At 53.6% G+C, this 16,750-nt stretch overlaps 6 protein-coding genes across 6 annotated transcripts; 2 read left to right on the forward strand and 4 right to left on the reverse strand.

Moving 5' to 3' along the window:
* Positions 1 to 170: 170 nt before the first annotated feature.
* J4E86_001957 (uncharacterized protein) lies at positions 171 to 4,309 on the forward strand (the record flags this gene model as incomplete). Its single annotated transcript, XM_051442520.1, has 3 exons — positions 171 to 531; positions 677 to 743; positions 958 to 4,309. The coding sequence occupies 3 exons, from the start codon at positions 171 to 173 to the stop codon at positions 4,307 to 4,309; spliced, it is 3,780 nt and encodes a 1,259-aa protein (XP_051306108.1).
* Positions 4,310 to 5,294: 985 nt separating this feature from the next.
* On the reverse strand, positions 5,295 to 6,660 carry J4E86_001958 (uncharacterized protein; the record flags this gene model as incomplete). The annotated part of the gene is made up of 4 exons (XM_051442521.1): positions 5,295 to 5,837; positions 5,888 to 6,022; positions 6,282 to 6,402; positions 6,602 to 6,660. 4 exons carry the CDS (start codon positions 6,658 to 6,660, stop codon positions 5,295 to 5,297), a joined length of 858 nt encoding a protein of 285 aa, XP_051306109.1.
* A 285-nt stretch (positions 6,661 to 6,945) lies between these two features.
* NMT1 (glycylpeptide N-tetradecanoyltransferase) lies at positions 6,946 to 8,098 on the reverse strand (the record flags this gene model as incomplete). Its single annotated transcript, XM_051442522.1, has 3 exons — positions 6,946 to 7,866; positions 7,913 to 8,015; positions 8,064 to 8,098. 3 exons carry the CDS (start codon positions 8,096 to 8,098, stop codon positions 6,946 to 6,948), a joined length of 1,059 nt encoding a protein of 352 aa, XP_051306110.1.
* A 2,492-nt stretch (positions 8,099 to 10,590) lies between these two features.
* On the reverse strand, positions 10,591 to 11,082 carry J4E86_001960 (uncharacterized protein; the record flags this gene model as incomplete). The annotated part of the gene is made up of 1 exon (XM_051442523.1): positions 10,591 to 11,082. The coding sequence occupies one exon, from the start codon at positions 11,080 to 11,082 to the stop codon at positions 10,591 to 10,593; it is 492 nt and encodes a 163-aa protein (XP_051306111.1).
* A 1,275-nt stretch (positions 11,083 to 12,357) lies between these two features.
* Positions 12,358 to 14,292, forward strand: J4E86_001961 (uncharacterized protein; the record flags this gene model as incomplete). The annotated part of the gene is made up of 1 exon (XM_051442524.1): positions 12,358 to 14,292. One exon carries the CDS (start codon positions 12,358 to 12,360, stop codon positions 14,290 to 14,292), a length of 1,935 nt encoding a protein of 644 aa, XP_051306112.1.
* Positions 14,293 to 14,677: 385 nt separating this feature from the next.
* Positions 14,678 to 16,429, reverse strand: J4E86_001962 (uncharacterized protein; the record flags this gene model as incomplete). Its single annotated transcript, XM_051442525.1, has 2 exons — positions 14,678 to 16,337; positions 16,389 to 16,429. The coding sequence occupies 2 exons, from the start codon at positions 16,427 to 16,429 to the stop codon at positions 14,678 to 14,680; spliced, it is 1,701 nt and encodes a 566-aa protein (XP_051306113.1).
* Positions 16,430 to 16,750: the final 321 nt, after the last annotated feature.

The following is a 16,750-nucleotide window of genomic DNA, read 5'->3' on the forward strand; positions in this document are numbered from 1 at the left end:
TCGTCCCATGCCGCTCGTTACGAGGGACCCGATGCCTAGTAGTTTCTGCAGCTCGCGACCATAGGAAGAGAGAGCATCGACAGACGCCTGGCGCGCGTGTAGCATTCAAGACAGCTGCTGGATTGCAGTGCGTGCCAAACGAGGGCAAAAGGTCGTGAACGCTGTACACCATGGATATCAACTCGTTATTATCGCCGTCGGACTCGCCTGCGGGCACCCCAACACCACAAGCCGCCCCTACCATCCCGTCGCCGTCACTACTCCGATCCCCGGGCAAGCGCACAAGACGCCAGATGCCATCGCGAACACCCTCGGGCCTAAGCCAACAGATCAGGTCCTCCCCGCAGCCGCCCCAGACGCTCCAACAGCGTGTGCCGTCCCCGGGATACGCCCACATCGCGAACGGCGCAAGAGGAGTACACAGCGCGATGGGAACGCCACAACAAATAGCATCGCCACATGACGCGCGCATGGCGACCCCAAACCCCATGTACCGCCAAACATCCACACCGGGCATGGACACACTTGCAGGTACGTGCCCGCTTTCTTTGGGTAGTGGCACAGTGCTGTAGACGGCCCCAATGTGAGGGAGCCGCAGCTTAGATGCAGGGAGGAAAGAGCTACAGCAAACGACGATGGGTCGCTAGCTAGCAGGGGATCTGCTAACATCTCTCAGACCTTGCCAGCATGCAGCAACAACAAGCTGCGCGCCAGAACTCTGTAGTTCACCAACGGCCTGTCACGTAAGTTCTTCATCTTTGCTGAATTTCCTCGTCTGCCCTATTGCTGAGACCACGACTGCACCTGCATTTCCACGTGTAGCGCGCTTTGTGTTTTGTGGGGCAGGCAGTGACGTCCGGGTGTCGCGCTTGCCCGTGATCACGGGTTGCTGTTGCCCGTTCCGGCAGCCTAATTTTGTCGCGCAAACTCCACCACCAAACACTGACCACTTGCCAGACTGCAACACCTCGGACAAAACCTCTCCGGTGAGTCTGTAGCTAGCATCATGTCCGAGGCCTCACCGCGACCGCGCAATTTCATTACTCGCTCTCTCGACCAACAGCACATCGACTGGCTCAACCAACTCGACAAGACGCTGCTGGAAAACCCATTCGACTACTACAGCCATGTTTCGCTCGTCACCACTCTACACCAAGGGCTCCAAAATCACCTCGCATCGTTCGATTCCGACCCAAACGCGTACGAGTTGGTCCAGACTCTGCGCGATGCATACAAAACCATGTCAGACAAGTACCCGCTTGGCGAGCTCTTGTGGCATTACCGGCTGAACGACGAGAAGACTCTGGCCAAGGATGTGGAACAGCGCATGGGTGTGCTCGAACTGCACAAGCAGGCAACACAAGAGGAACCTTACAGCGCAAAGCTTTGGGCTGCATACGGCGAGTATGTGAGCTACCTGGTCGCCTGCTCTTGGGAGCAAGTACCCCCAGAGGAGTGGTCTGAAGAGGAGAGGCTTATTGGTCGAGAGCTCTTCCAACCCCAACTGCTACTGGACGCGCTGCAAGAAGGTGCTGAGAGAGTCAAGTACAACCTCCAAGAGAGCAATCTCGTCTGGGACCGCTACCTGCAGGTTTTGGAAGAAGACCTCGAGCGAGGAGGCTTCAGCCAAGAGAAGGCGAAGAGGGTAGCCGCCATCTACAACGACCGCCTCGGCCAACCACATGCAACATGGGCGAACACCCTTAGCAGATACTCGTCTTTCAATTCTCGCTACAATCAAAGCCACTACGAGCAGGTTATGGATGAAGTGGTGCAAAAGAATACACACATCAAGCAGCAATACGCCAACCGCGAAGAGTACGAGTTCAAACTCCTGCAGGCTATCCAAGCAGGCGACCAAGCTGCAGAGTACACCGCCATGACACGCTACTTGAAATGGGAGAAGAGGACTATGGGTGTCTACAGCTTCCATCTCGTCAATGCACTTTATGAGCGAGCCACGCTCCGATTTCCCGTCGATCCTTCCATATGGGAAGACCACGTTGAGTTTCTCGTTTGGCAGGATAACCGGTCGGTAGATTTACTCAACGTTCTCGAGCGCGCGACACGCCATTGCCCATGGTCCGGGTCACTCTGGTCCCACCGGTTATTGACACTCGAAGCGGAAAACAAGCCATTCGAGGACCTTGAACTTGTCAAGCACACAGCCACTGGATCTGGACTTCTGGAGCACACTGATTTGGATGAACTCATCAAGGTCCAGCTCGCCTGGTGTGGATATCTTCGGCGAAGGGCTTTCGATGACCCCAGAGCAACGGAGGATGATGTTGATGTTGCCGAGGTCGGAATTCGATCGGCTTTGGAGTTCGTCCGAGAGGTCGGCATGAAGAAGCATGGCAGAGAATGGACGGACCGAAAGTACCGTCTTGAGCGTGCCCACATCAAGTTCTGGCTCCAACGCGGTGACATTGATCAAGCCCGGCAGATTCAGGACTCTATCACCAAGTACCAAGAGGACTCTTACGACTTCTGGTATCGCTGCTACATATTCGAGATGCTCCTGTGGGCGCCACACGCAACGAGGGGCAAGCAAAATGCAGGTCAACCGTTATTGCCGCCCACCCAGGCCACTGCCATTCTGGAACGTGGCATGAAGCGCTTACAAACGATTGATCAACCCGAGCTGCTCATCGACATGTACATTAGCCATTGCGAGCAGCACGAATCAGCGTTAAAGGTGCGTAGCGCAACGATCGAGCGACGACGAGCTGAGCGCATCGTGTCCGTCCGGAGGGAGAAAGAACGAGCACTTGCGGCCGCTGCAGCTCCGCCACAAGACACGCCAGATAGCCAAGTCGGAGACAGCTCAACGAAGCGGAAACGGGAGGACGGTGACGAGGACGCGGTATTGAAGAAGAGCAAACATGTAGAGATCTCAGAGGCTCTTGACGGGGTCAATGGTCAAGCCAGAGTCGCGAGCGAAGCACCATCGGAAGCTCGCTCTACAGGACCGAAACGAGATCGCGAGCACACTACAGTCATCGTGAAGAAGCTACCACTCAACACTACACAGACTCGAATACGCCAGTTCTTTACCGACGCAGGCACAGTCCGCAATCTAGTACTGAAAGAGGAGAAGGATAGTCTCACGGCTGTGGTGGAGTTTGAGTCACCCGAAGAAGCCCAGTATGCTCTGAGCAAAGAGGCGAAAGGATTCGAAGGTCACAACATATCGATTGAGCGAGGCCAAAGCACGACACTATACGTCACAAACTACCCTGCGCATGCCGACGAAGCCTGGATCCGGAACCTCTTCAGTCCATTCGGAGAAATTATCGGCATTCGCTTCCCTTCACTCAAGTACGATGCGCATCGCCGGTTCTGCTACGTTCAATTTGCTTCAGCTGAACAGGCGGTCGCTGCGACACAGCTGGACGATACTGACGTTGAAGGGTTGAAGCTAATCTCAAAGATCTCCGACCCCAACGCCAAAAAGAAACGCGATGGCGCTACCTCCGAGGGTCGCGAAGTCTACATCTGGCATCTCAACTTCAAGGTCAAAGAACGAGAAGTTAAGGACGCCTTCTCCAAGTTCGGCAAGATTGAGAGGACCAAGTGCCCAACTATCAGGTCGACTGGCAACAATCGCGGTTTCTGTTATGTCGTTTACGATAACAAGGATAGCGCTGATGCAGCAGTGGCAGAAATGCATGAAAAGGAGTTTGCGGGCATGAAGATCCATGTCGAGATCGCAAAAGAGCGTCCTGACACGAAGCCAAAGGTGCAATCAACTCTCGAGAATACGGAAAACGCAGCCGCTCGCGAAGGTACTCCTGGACATAGCGACGTTGCTCATGAAGCCGCTATCAAGCCCGCATCCTTCGTGGACCGATCCATTGCAATCCTCAACCTGCCTGACACTGTGCCTGACGTGCGCATCAAACCGCTTGTCGAACAGTACGGCTTCAAGAGGATCAAGCTCGAACCCCATCATGGTGGTGCGATCATTGAGTTCACAACCGTGGAAGGTGCTGGCAAGGCTCAGTTCGCGCTTGAGGGCAAAGACTTCGAGGGGAGGAAACTGCGCATCGGTACAGTCCAGGACCTTAACAAGCAAAAGGGAGAGTGGAAGGCGAGCAACAGCTTCATCCAGCCAAACCGTGTCAACCGACCTACTGCTGCTCGCGGTGGACGAGGACGAGGAAAGCCCGGTCTTGGTCGTCCAGCTATACCGAAAGGTGCTACAACAACAAACGTCGAGCCGAAGAGCAACGCAGACTTCCGCGCACAGTTCTTGAAAGAGCCTGCGAAAGAGGCAAACAAGGACAACGACAAAATGGAAGAGTAATGGCAGAGGATTGGAGTACGGTCGCATGTCAAGGCCCTACACGGGCCTGACTGGTGTTTATCAAGGCGTGGGTTTCCAACGGCCGCTTACGGTTCAACTGCATACTTTGGCGTTTGAGGATTGGTTTCCCATGGATCGGAGCCGGTATGGTTGGCTTTCGATGTCCTCTTTCCTCTTGGTCTGGTGCTGAGCACTGTGTATGTAGTATAATATAATGAGTGTAAACTATATCCCAGTCTGGTCGGTTTCACTGTGACAATGTCATTCCTACAAAATCGCTATGCCCTTAGACTGGACCTTCTAATCTTGCTAACATCTAGGCACAAAGCCTGACTGGTGGCTCATCCATAATACGACAGCTCCAATCCAGAGGGTGGGTGCCCGTCCGCCACCCAACCCAGCGTAGCCAATATACTACGGGCAAGATGTTTGACAACAATGGACAAGGTGCACGAATGCGTAGCGTAAGGATCGATACGCGCGAGACGCGGTCGCATGGGCTGTGATCACGATCACAAATTCAAAAGCATAGTAGTTAGGCATATCTGTTGCGTTCGAGAAGTCAAGTGGAGTTTCTTGGAATCAATAGCAAATCACAATGGAGAGGAAGTTGTGTCATGGTCGCGTCAAGCTGACATCAATTTGACCATATTCTCCAAAAAGCTTCATGCTGAGTCTGGTAAAGAGCTGATGATAAGTAGAAAAAGATGACACGCTTTTCCTGCCTCCCTTACTATGCAAGTTCCGCTGACGTCCTGTTGGACTCAACCTAGGTATGAATGAAAGATATTTTCTCGTCGTCAAGAGCTCGTTGGAGCCTGACGATCATCGTAGTCTGTTGGCCTCACGCGCCAGCTGAGAGTTTCTTCTTCCTCTCCTTCAACTTTGCTCACAATTCCTGGATTTGAGCGCGCACGTCGGCAGCGGGACCCATGCACCTTGGTCGGCCGCCCCTCGGATGATCAGCAGTGGGCTCTAATCTGACCTAGTTCTTGGTTGGCTTGGCCTCTTTTTCTGCTGTGCTGGGATCCCGAACAGCCGGCTCAGGGATCTTTTGGTTGTGATCAATCAGCCACATCTCCCAGAGAGGCGCAGCCCAGATGGAAAAGCCGGTGACTGCAGTCCACTCCCTCATGTCGGAGATAACACTTGGCGGAGGTATTACTGTGAACTTGAGTACCCTGGCTATCATGGCTGCGATGGCCTTCAAGTCGTCCAGGGAGGCTTCCTTCTCAACGTCGAAGAAGAGAGCCTCTGGGTCGGTGGTCTTGACCTCCGAGCCGTTGGGCTGTTCTCCCTCTGTGGTCTTATCCTCGGTGATCTTGATAGCCTTGGGCTCGACTATGTGAGACTGCTCGCCGCTGCTCGGAGAGCTGTAGAAGGAGGGCTCCAATTCGAAGTCGTCTTTGCCGGGAGTCTTGTTGATGTGTACACCCATCCAGACCTCTTTGCCTGTGACAGGGTCCTTGGCGACAAGCATGCGCTTAGAAGCATCACAAAAGGTGAAGTTCTTTGGATCCTCACCCGGCTGTTCACATCAGTGTTGATCCTAAGTGTGACGTGTTGGGTGCATCTTACGTGGTAGTCCCTCGAATCTATGTAGCAAGCGGTCATCTTCTTTTCGATGTTCGGTATCTTGTTGGCTCTTCTTGTTGGCTTTTCTTGTAGGCTCTTCTTGTTGGCTTTTCTTGCTGGCTTTTCTGGTTGGCTTCTCTGGTTGGCTGTTTCTTATTGTGTTGGAATTTTTTTGGTAAATAGTAATGATGGAGATAAGTAAGAATCGACGAAAGATATTGTTGCGATAGTGTAGGGAGGATGGAGCTGAAAATAGCACGAGGCTTTATGTTCACGATGCAAGGGTTCCAGGTGAGAGAAACGACGTATGTTGCACTGATTTTCCACGTGGACAGGTAATAGAAGCCTTCTTCCAGAGTAAAAGTCTAGATAACTAGAAAAATCCCCTGTTACCTACAGTTACTAGTAGGGTGTAGGTTGTAACAGACGCGAGCTTGTTTAAATCCGTAATAGTAGTACCTGCTTTGGCGATGCTTGCGCCTAGGAAGAGATGCGAGACGCTTTCGGGAATTTGGTAGCTGTGATATGTTGTGAGCGTAAAACCACTGGGTGGCGACTGAACGTGAGACAACCTTGGGAAGCTTACCGCGCAATCGAGGAAGGCACGTGATTGTGACTGCACTCGTGGGCAACAGCGCCCTGGTCCGTTCCTGTACTGCTTCTGACAAAGATATGCCGCTTTACGCATCGCCATCCTCCTCGCACTTTTCTGCCTACTTTACACGCGACAGATGCGGATCACATGGCGTGACTGTGAAAGCCTTGAAACCGTGCATGGCCATTCACTCATGTACTTGGTGGCCGCAGATGGTCGTCTGGCTGCCGATTACGTCAGAGCTCCTCTGACTGTGATGGGCCTGAGCCCTGGTAAATGACGTAGGCTCTTCGTCACTAGCATCACAGAAGCTACGTACAATGGGCAGTAAAGAGATCTTGAGCGAGTGACATTTTCATTGTTCGTGTCGAAGTTATGCTGGCAATGGAACAGCAGCCCAAAGATCTCCGACGCGTTAAGATGGAGCTAATGATTGGATCTCCAAATTCGAGTACTCGGGGACGAATCATACGGCCGGGGCAGCAGCGCCAACAACGGTCTTGCCAGACATGGTTTCAAGACGTTTGAATCCTCCATGCTGCTTCACACCCTCCTGCAGCTCGACCATCCGCTTCTGATCGCCAGTAGGATCGTCAGCTTCCTCCTCGAGTCCCCAAGCCAAGTACTCATTTGTGTAGTTAGGCTTGAAACTGTCATCCAACACACCGAGCCTCTTGCCGTAGCGGGTGACCTTCTCCCAGTCACGCTGCACGTTCTGAAGATCGGGACTGAAGTACGCAAAACTACGCTCGAAGATCTTGCGGTTGGTAGGCGTGTTCATAGCCGACTTGAAGTTGCAGAACTCCTCCCAGGCTTGATCAGGAGACGCGAGGACGAAGTCAGTCGCGCGCTTGCATGCGCGAAGAAAGGCGCGGACTTTTTCAGGGTTCTGCTCGATGAAAGCGTTGTTGCCGATGTAGAGGATGCTGCAGAAGCAGCAACAGCCGAGTTGAGCTAGCTCATCAATGCGTAGCATCTTCACTTCGTCACGCGAGCGGTTCTGGCTGACGAGCCACTCTTCAAGCTCGACCATCTGGACGTTTTCGAGACCGATGCCGGCGTCGATTTCGCCCGTGATGATGGAACGGGTCACGTTCATACCAACACGGACGGCCTGGTAGTCGTCAGGTGACATGCCGTAGTGTGCCGTGAGCTCGTCGAGCTGGATCTTTCCGAACTCGCCGACGTAGCCGATCTTCTTTCCCTTCAGGGTGGTGAATTCGGGAGTGATGCCGGACGATGTCAAGTACACGACACCAGTGAAGGGCTCATTGAGGAGAGAGCCAACTGATTGCACGGGAAAGCCACGAGCGGCTGCGGCGAGCGTATGAATCATCGCCTTGAAGCCGAGATCAACCTTGCCAGACCCGATGATCTCGGTGACATCCTGGTATGATTAGCTCTTGAAAAACGATCAATGGCGTTGGCCATACACTGGGATCATTGGGCTCAAGGAGAGCGACTTTAATGCCTTCATCCTTGAAGTATCCCTTGCTCTGAGCAAGGTAGAGGGGAGCGTGGTATGGCGTAGCGTGCCTGTTCACCGTCAGCGTACACCTCATTCAACCTAGATGCAAAGCGCACCAGTTGGTCAAGAAGGTGATCTTATCAGTCGACATCTTGACTTGGGTGCAGAAGCTGAGCTAGTCAGTACGCCAACATAGTGGGGAAGGGGTCATCATGAAGCAGCAATTGTCCTTCGCGCTGGAATTATCCAGATCAAGTTTGAACGGTATGATCTCAGAACAAGCCATCAACGATCAGGTCCCTCCCCGGGACCTGATCCGCTGATGACTTGAACACCCGCCATGCTTTGCTTCTGATGGTTGAGATGGGTACCTGATGATGCCATGCTGGGCACCTGTAACTTGACCGAGATGCAATTCTGGTGTGCGAAGAGCGAGGCCGAATAGGCTTCGCTTTGCTGGTTCGATGATAGCATCGTACCAAAGTGGGTTGTATTGGGTTGGTGAAAGCTGGATAGGTGCGATTGGAAAACGTTGAGGAGCAGTTGAGGACGCAGCTTGAGGCCACGGCTAGAACCGGATACTTATACTTTACGTCTCATACTGTCGACTGAGGTCATGTATGGATAAATTGCTCACTGTAGGTGCATGTGTTGGGACATGGTGGGGCAATGAGGGGTACACTTCCCTCGTGGGTCAAAACACATCACTGAACCACAAGACGCGTCTCACCATGCAGACGGGATGTCTTTCAGCAATCATCATTCGTTTAGATTCAATTACGGATTGTCCGTAAGCCGTGGCTCTGATTTGGGTGGGCGATCTAGGTTTGCTGAACCACGTCCTTGGGAACTCACACGATGATCTTGTCTTTTTTCAGCGAACGGATTACTTCATTAAGATAGCTGCGTCGCGCCAAAGCCAAACAAGTAAGAAGAGATAATTGTCCACTGCTGCAATTCCGTGGGCTGATGCTTTACGTGTCATCGAAGCATCAGCAAATGACACGCACTATGACTAAAACTTCCCCTCCAAATATCGGTAGTATGAAGAATCGAGGGTATCTCGCAGATGCAAAGATTCGTGGGATGCCATCGAGATTACATCGCTACCGTCCTTTCTTGCAGCCACCCGTTCAAGCCCTGCCACATCGAACTATCCATGTCTTTATCTCCCAACCTCTTGCAGAAGTGCCTCAAAGCCTCGCACCTCTGCTTGATCCAATCTCTCTTCTCGTCTTCGCGGCCACCGTGCAGCTCTCCAGCAATGGCATGTGCAACCTTTGCTTCGCATACTGGACACAGATATGGCGGTTGTCTTACATCTTCCTTCATGCTACCTGTACCCTGCATATTACATGCATAGTATACACAATGGTCGAGCGCGAAACAATGTCCTAGCTCATGTGACACTGTACGCGCGAGACGTGAGAACCAAGGCGCCTGTCCTTCTTGCACCGATGATGTAGGCTGATATGTTGTCGCGGCCTCGATAGCCGCTTTCATCGCCCCACTCTTGCTTAGTTCTTTCTGTTTCTTTGTCGCAGGTTTTGCCTTTACATCCTCTACAGCACATGATTCATCGACAAAGGTTTTGCAATGACTCCACGGCCACACGTGGTTTCGGTCGATCTCCTCTCCTTTTCGTTTATCTAGTATTGGGTTATATCGCGCAGTCTGCACGACAGCCACTCTACTGCCTCCATACGCTCTACCACAGCAGAAGTCGTCATCGTCGGACTCGTAAATGTCGTGGTCGATTAGGAGGACCATTGCATAAGCGTCATCGGGAAGGATTCAAATGGCTGTATCGAGGATGTCGTCTAGATTCAGTTGAGCAGGGAAAGCGGTGTCTGGCGCAGGGCGGACGCGAATTCTGGTACAACGATCTCCATGTGATAGACCGATGTACTTCGGTAGAGCGGCACTTTGACAGCCCTTGGCGGACTTGGTATTGGAGCCCCATGATGTCCAGGTCAATGGCGTGGGGAAGAGGCGAACAGGCATATCGTGATAGAATGCGGTGAGATAGTCGACGAAGTGATCCGCAGATGGAGGAGATGGTCCGACTTTACCCTCGCTTTTGACTTCATCGTAACCGCTTGGTACTACCCAGTGCCTCATAAAGTCCGCCTTAAAACTGATCCCAGGCACTTGCACCACATACAACTTATTCCTTCTTGGCGCCGATGAAAGTTTGTTCCTACACTCCTCGTTCAGCCATTCCTTCGTACTTTGCGGTGAAGAATCTGGATCATAGTTGAGCTCGTCGTGAGGTAGGACTAGAGGAGCGGGAAATGTTCCAATGGGACGATCCTTGACACTCTTCGGCGCTCTTCCAGATGTCGTTTCTGCTGCTGCGCGTGCTGCGGCATCCGGCTGTTCATATCCAGCTAATTCTGCGAAGGGCGACGAATTTAATTGTAGAATCGTGTGCTTACATGCCATAGTGGGTGTCAGTACCAAACGAAATGAAAAGAATGAAAGAAGAAGGAATAAGGATAGGGACTGCTGCCTGGATGGCGGCTGGTTGTCTTGGACGCTAGGCAAACCCCCGCGATTCATGTCTACACCTCGCTTCATGCCGCCGGGTCATCGTGCCTGATTCTCTCCTTCCATCCCCTGTTCACACCTTCGACCGTACTTTCACCACAGCGGGTCGTTCCTTCCCCAGTATAGCAAACTTCCCCCAATCGCGAAGCTGTTGAAGATGCCAACGTAGTGACCCGCGATCTTGTCCTTCGCTCCATACGCGCTGACAATCACCGTGTCCGCGACGGTTGCGACTAATCCCGCCATGACCGCAACTCCTAAGCTCCTCCTGTCTCGCAGTACCAGACCGAAGACAGCTAAGAGAACACCGTTCTGAACGTTGCGCGCTGCTATCGCTGCAACCAGGGCTTTCTTGGTCTTCTGATCCTCGTCGTATGTGTTTTTGGTATTGCTGGATCGTTTCGCAGATGCGGGCGATGTGTCAGACTCGGCCGAGATGGGCAGACCGTAGCCATCAGCGAAGAAGGAAGGGTTTCGTAGACCTATGATGCCGAAAGGGACGATCTCGAGGGTTGCGATGAAGAGTGCGAGGCATTCCGCTGGCGGGGGTAGGTGGTGAAAGAGGTTGCGGGCTTGGGTTGTCATGGTGGCGGACTGGTCTGACCCTCAGGATGATCTCGGAGATAGTTGCAGCGGTGCCAGGCTTGAGAAACGAGACGAGGCATGGTGTAATCTTATAGAAACAGTTGCTATCGATGCAGGAGAGATGTAGGTGTATGTAGACTTCCTTGAGCTCCCATTGGCTGACGAGTTCGGACTTCGGATGCGGGGATCGCAGGGCTGTCGCGTCGACGCGTCTTCCGCCCCATCACTTCGTGCCTCATAGCTTCTACAACGGGCGAACACCACTGTGAATATTAATACGTGATTACTACTTCGATTTCCCTGACAACATCTCGCAATGGAACCTTCCTCGCACGTGTCACAGTGATAAAACCTCTCCAGTGAACCACGCCCCGGGCGATACCGGCTTCCCCTTCGCGCACAGCGAGCGCGCTGAAATGCCGAATGAAAGGGGAAGATGCTTTCACGAGAAAGGAAGCGTGAATGAACATGGTGGCGCCCTGGAAAGAGATGGAGAATGAAGATCGACTCCCGTCGACTCTGGACTTGGAGTGCACAGGGAAACAGTGTCGTTGAGGCATCATGGCTGAGTGCATACCGGGAGGCGTACATGTGCCATCACTCCTTCACTCGGTGGGGATGAGTGGTATATTGGCTCGCAGTAGCGATTATCTTGGGATTGGATGAGGGTTACTTCCTTGGAGCGGATAAGCACATGGCAAACTCGTCTATCCGTGGTCTCGCCCTATCAGAGGTTCGTCATCTCAAATATCAGCGCACGTAAACGCATCGCTACCATGATTTGCCTGGAACTGTGAAAAGCTTTGGAAGCGGTACAATGCTTGTCTGCATGTGCGGTGAAACTAGGTTCAGCCTTTGACAGCGCGACTGCGCCTGCTTTCTGTCGAAATTTCCCTCGTGTGGCGCTCTTTCCTTCCAAGCTTGTCTTCACTCGACCCTCAACACCACGGAAAGCTTGGACTCGCCTCGCACACTTCCGCCTTCATACGCACTCCTCAATTTTGCCAGCCGCTCCCTCCCCAGTACATAATCCGCCCTCCCTCACCTTTCTTCTTACTCTCTCCACACTCGCTCCTCAACTGCACAGCTACAGCTCTTGCGTTCCGAAGCCCCGACCGCCAAAATCTTCTGTCGACCTTGCGCTACTCGAGCCTTCCTTAGGCGATCTGTGTCCATCAAGCGAGCTTCGCCCTCACCTCCACCTCCCACACCTCACGAGCCGCGCCCCAACCCCAACCCCCGACTCCTACCCCACTCGTCAAGCGATATCATAAGATGGCGACGGCTCCTTCCTTCTGGGCTGCTGGCGGTAGCAAGATCAAGTCCGCCGATTCCCCGAACCCCAAGATTGCAGAGGCACCGCCCAAGGCCAAACCAGACCCTCAACAGGAGAAGGGTCTCGTACTGAAGGGCATGACCAACGGCCAGGCTACCAATGGCGCATCGAACGGTCTTTACCCAAAGGCTGCCGTTGGCAAGAAGACCAATTGGGCCGACGAGGACGATGACGATAACACCTTCATCGCCGAGTTCATGAGCCAGGACCCCAAGATCGCCACCCTGGAGACCACCGTTGCCCTGAAAGAGGAGCGTGTCAAAGAGTTGGACGCCTTGGTCGAAATCAAGACACTTCGTATCGCGGAGCTAGAAGGCGCAGTCCAAGACAAGGACACCCACATTGGCGATCTCGAGACGCAGATCCAAAAGAAAGAGGTTGAGATCGAGAAGCTCAAGAAGGCGAATACCGACCATCTTGCTCACAACCAGGAGCTTCTGCGCGAGGCTGAAGAGAAGAACAGCCAGATGAAGAATCTGAAGGCTGAGCTTCAGGAGAAGATCTCGACGATTGGTAACCTTGAGGAAGCGAAGAAGGCTGCGACCATTAGCAGCCTTGAACAGGAGTCAGCCGCGCTCGTTCCCGTCCCCACGAACGACGAAGTGATCGCTGAGGATGAACGCAAGAATGAAGCATCGGAAAGCATCAAGTCTAATGGCGCCGATGTTGTTACCGAGACAGAGACCAAGGCTAAGAAGACCGCATCTGTGGCTTCTGATTCAGACAGCTTTGAGATGGTTGATGCTCCCATGACTGAGGAAGTCAAGGATGAGAAGTCTGCAACCGTCGTCACTAAGCAGCCCGAGGAGACCGGAACGGCACAGAACACCAGCGGCCCATCACTCGTCACATCTGCATTCCCCAATTTCGTGACGAAAGAGACGCTGAAGGTCGTTCCTCCGGCCCCGAAACCCAAGACCCTGACCTTCGGCATCGACATGTCCAAGTACGGGAAGAAGCCAGTCGCGTCGGCTGCTGCGAAGGTTCCAGCTCCATCGTCGCCCGCTGCCGAGCTGAATGGACATACCACTCCCAGGGGCCACTCATCTAGGCAGGCGCGTGACAAGACTGGTACCATGCCAGAGCTCAACCCTGCGGCTGACATCCGTCACATGTCACATGGGCAGCGCGTCGTCTTCGGCAATGGTCCCGAGGTTGTCGTCAAGCTCGGAGAGGCCAAGTTGGCCACTGTTCCCAAGTATGTCCTGATGCAGTGCTCAGGCAAGGCTTACAAGTACTTCACCGCCAACCCCGATGCGACCTCGTGGGTTCTTCCTGCCGGGTCAATGGACGCTGATGCTGCGACGGCACATCTGAAATGGATGGACGAGATGACCTATCAGAGCAGGGTCTACTCTGTCCGGCTCCAAACCGAGACCGTGTATGATAAGAAAAATCTGCACATCTGCCGCGCTGCTCGCGTCCTGGGCCTGAACAACACCTATGTGGCGCAGTTCACCAAGCAGTTCTGCGACCGCATCCGTGCTCAGGATGTGTCATTCGAATTCATGGACCTTCTCTGCCAGCTCGCATACCCGGAAAACGACCCGGTCTTTGACTGCATGGTCCATAACCTTGTCAACCAGAAGAAGGTTGGCAACGCCAAGGGCGCGGCCGATTTGGAGAAGCTGGTGGCCAAGCATCAGTTTCTGAAAGACAAAGTGGAGAAGATCGAGAAGCGGATCGGAGGACGACCACGCAAGACCTGGAATTCGCCTGAGGGTAGTGCTCGTGGTGGGAGCAACGACCGCAGCGGCGGCAAGGGTGGGAACCGTGGACAGCGGGCACCGAGCAACAAGCCTGTTTCGCCAGCGCCTGGCAACAAGCCCGTTGCCCCAGCACCTGGTGACGCATTGTTCACCACTCTCCACTAGGTCCGCCTAGTGACTTGACGCGGTGTACGGGAGGGAGGAAGAGGTACACCGTGGAAGATGACCGATGATTTGACGACTTTCACGACGCGAGCGCATTCCAATGCGTTCAATCGAGCGAGAGTACTGTCTGCTCTGTAGTTCTTTGCATCTACAGTAAAAAAAAAGAGTATGTAGAGCGACATCTTGATTCATTGATAAGACAGTATAGGATGTCTGGGTGTATTTTCAGCGCCATCAACGAATGTCAGGTAGTTATAGTTGATAATGTCATCGATGGACACGAACATCTTTCATATGTGATGCACATTCTGCAGCAAACTCGTGAATATCTCTCATTGGGAGTTGTTTGTCTCATCGATTCCATTGTCGTAGCCGAGTGTATGTTCTAACATCTACATTCTACACCCTTCCGACTGACACAGAGATACTTAACGCCCTTGTACGGCGTAACACCACTGCCCAGGCCTTTACTCTTCTTCTGGTCTACATTCAAACTCTCCACCTTGATTCCACTCGGCAGCCAGCCCTTAACGGAGAAGCTGATGGTCGCACAGCTCGGCATGAGGACTTTGTTTGCCTGTTTGATCTTCGCATCGCTATCTGGCTTGGGCACGCTAGACGATGAAGCTGCAGGTAAGGAGATCTGTGTGCCCTGATCATCATCGTAATCGTATGTCGACGTCGCGAACGATACAGGCCCCCCGGCGTCCAGAGCATCCTCCGCAGATGGGTCGTCTTGGCCAATAACAGTCCCACGCAATGTAGCCGTAGCACCGACGCCTCCACCCCGGTCTTGCGACATGAGATTGCTTATCTCGCGACTGCTAATCCGCCATTCTATTGCCCTGTCGCCGGGCGCGTAGCCTGCATCTCCTGTTCCGCGAGCGACGCGTAGATCGGCGACATTTCTGACGGACGCTGGAAGCGGGATGTGAATGGTCATCTCTTCGATCGCGGGGGCGGACGTGGTTCCTGTCGAGGAAGATACGCGTCCCAGGCTCGCTTTCGCTGCGCTGGGTTGGGAGGGCTTGTTTTCGCTGAAGCGTGGGTTGAGTTGGAGTTTGACTTCGAAGTCTGTGCCGGTCGGGCCGAGGGAGGGGTGGACGGATACTGTAGCTGGTATGTTTAGTTTTGGACTTGAAGATTTCGCGTTCTTCTCTGTGGAGAAGGCATCGAGTGCTGCAGAGCCTAGCAAGTCGACTTCGTACCCAGCGAGCACGAAGCGACCGTCTGGCGGTACGAACGAGAGTTCACCTGGCCTCGCTTTCCATTGGTTCAGTCTAACGCAAGGATGGAAGACCGGAAGCGAGACAGCGTTTTGTATGCCACCTGCGCAGCCCAAGTGTAGTATGAGATCAGGTATTCCGGAGACCTTGGCCGTGAAGGCGATCGTACCGTTGGCCATTGCGGCTAAAGGGCGACCAGATGGTGACAAAGTGACCTCTAGTGTTTCCACGATATCCACATACATCTCATTGCTCGTATGCCTGACGTTCGCTCTTCTCCACGGCACCGGTGAGCCTGTTTGACTTGAGGTCGGTGATGGTCCTAGTCGTGGGCTTGCTCTTCCACCGCCTAGACCAAATGCTCCAGTAGCAGAGGGCGCGAGCGAGCTCGGTGTCGAAGAAGGAAGTCCCACTCCTCCCAGTAGACTCTTGAGTAGATTCGGCGCTTCGACGACATCTCTCAGCGCGTTCGGTTCTGTGTTCGCGATGATTCCGCCATCCACCATCTCGCTGAGTAGTTGCGCGACGACATCGTAGTTTCCCTCGATCTTGCTCGCCAGTAGTGGAGACCCTAGGAAGTCTTCGAGTACGTCGGTGAGGCGGTGGAGGAAGGTGAGGACGGCGAGGGGATCGGTGTCTGCTGATGCCGGGCACAGGAACAGAAGCTGGTCCTGTATTATGCTGTATAGCAGTGTCGGCGGGTTGGTGTTGGGCAGATATATCAGCGGTGGCCGGGGGGCGGGATGCGCGAGATAGAGAGGCAGGAGGACGGAGGATGGAGGCGGGCGGTTGAGGTATGTGTGTTCGAGCAGTGGAGTGCTGAGGATGTTAGCGACGGATGACGTAATCGCTGGAATAGACGCGTCTTACTTGTGCTCATCAAAGATGTAGAGAGCTTCGATTGCGCTCATGGTGGGAAATGTCAGCTGCGAGCCATGCGCGTGGGAAGACGTGAGGTCCGCGTCGTGGGGCAGTTTGGGCGGGGAGCTGCCGGAGCTAGAAAGATCCCTGCATGGCTAGCATGTCATGCAGACTTCTGGTCGCAAGATCTTTACACGATAGAGCCAGCGTGTTGCATCTGAGTTAGTCGCGGGTCTGTCTGTCTGGTGTCGCGATCATGGTACTGCCACCTCCTTCCGCTCCGACCTTCAAGGAGGCTCTCAAGAACGATAGAGCGGAATTTGAAGATTGCACTCCATGTCGCGTAGTCGGTATTGTACTCTAGAACACAC

This window comes from Alternaria arbusti (genome assembly GCF_024043155.1).
Source record: "Alternaria arbusti strain BMP 1465 chromosome Unknown scaffold_2, whole genome shotgun sequence".
Classification (NCBI taxonomy): domain Eukaryota; kingdom Fungi; phylum Ascomycota; class Dothideomycetes; order Pleosporales; family Pleosporaceae; genus Alternaria; species Alternaria arbusti.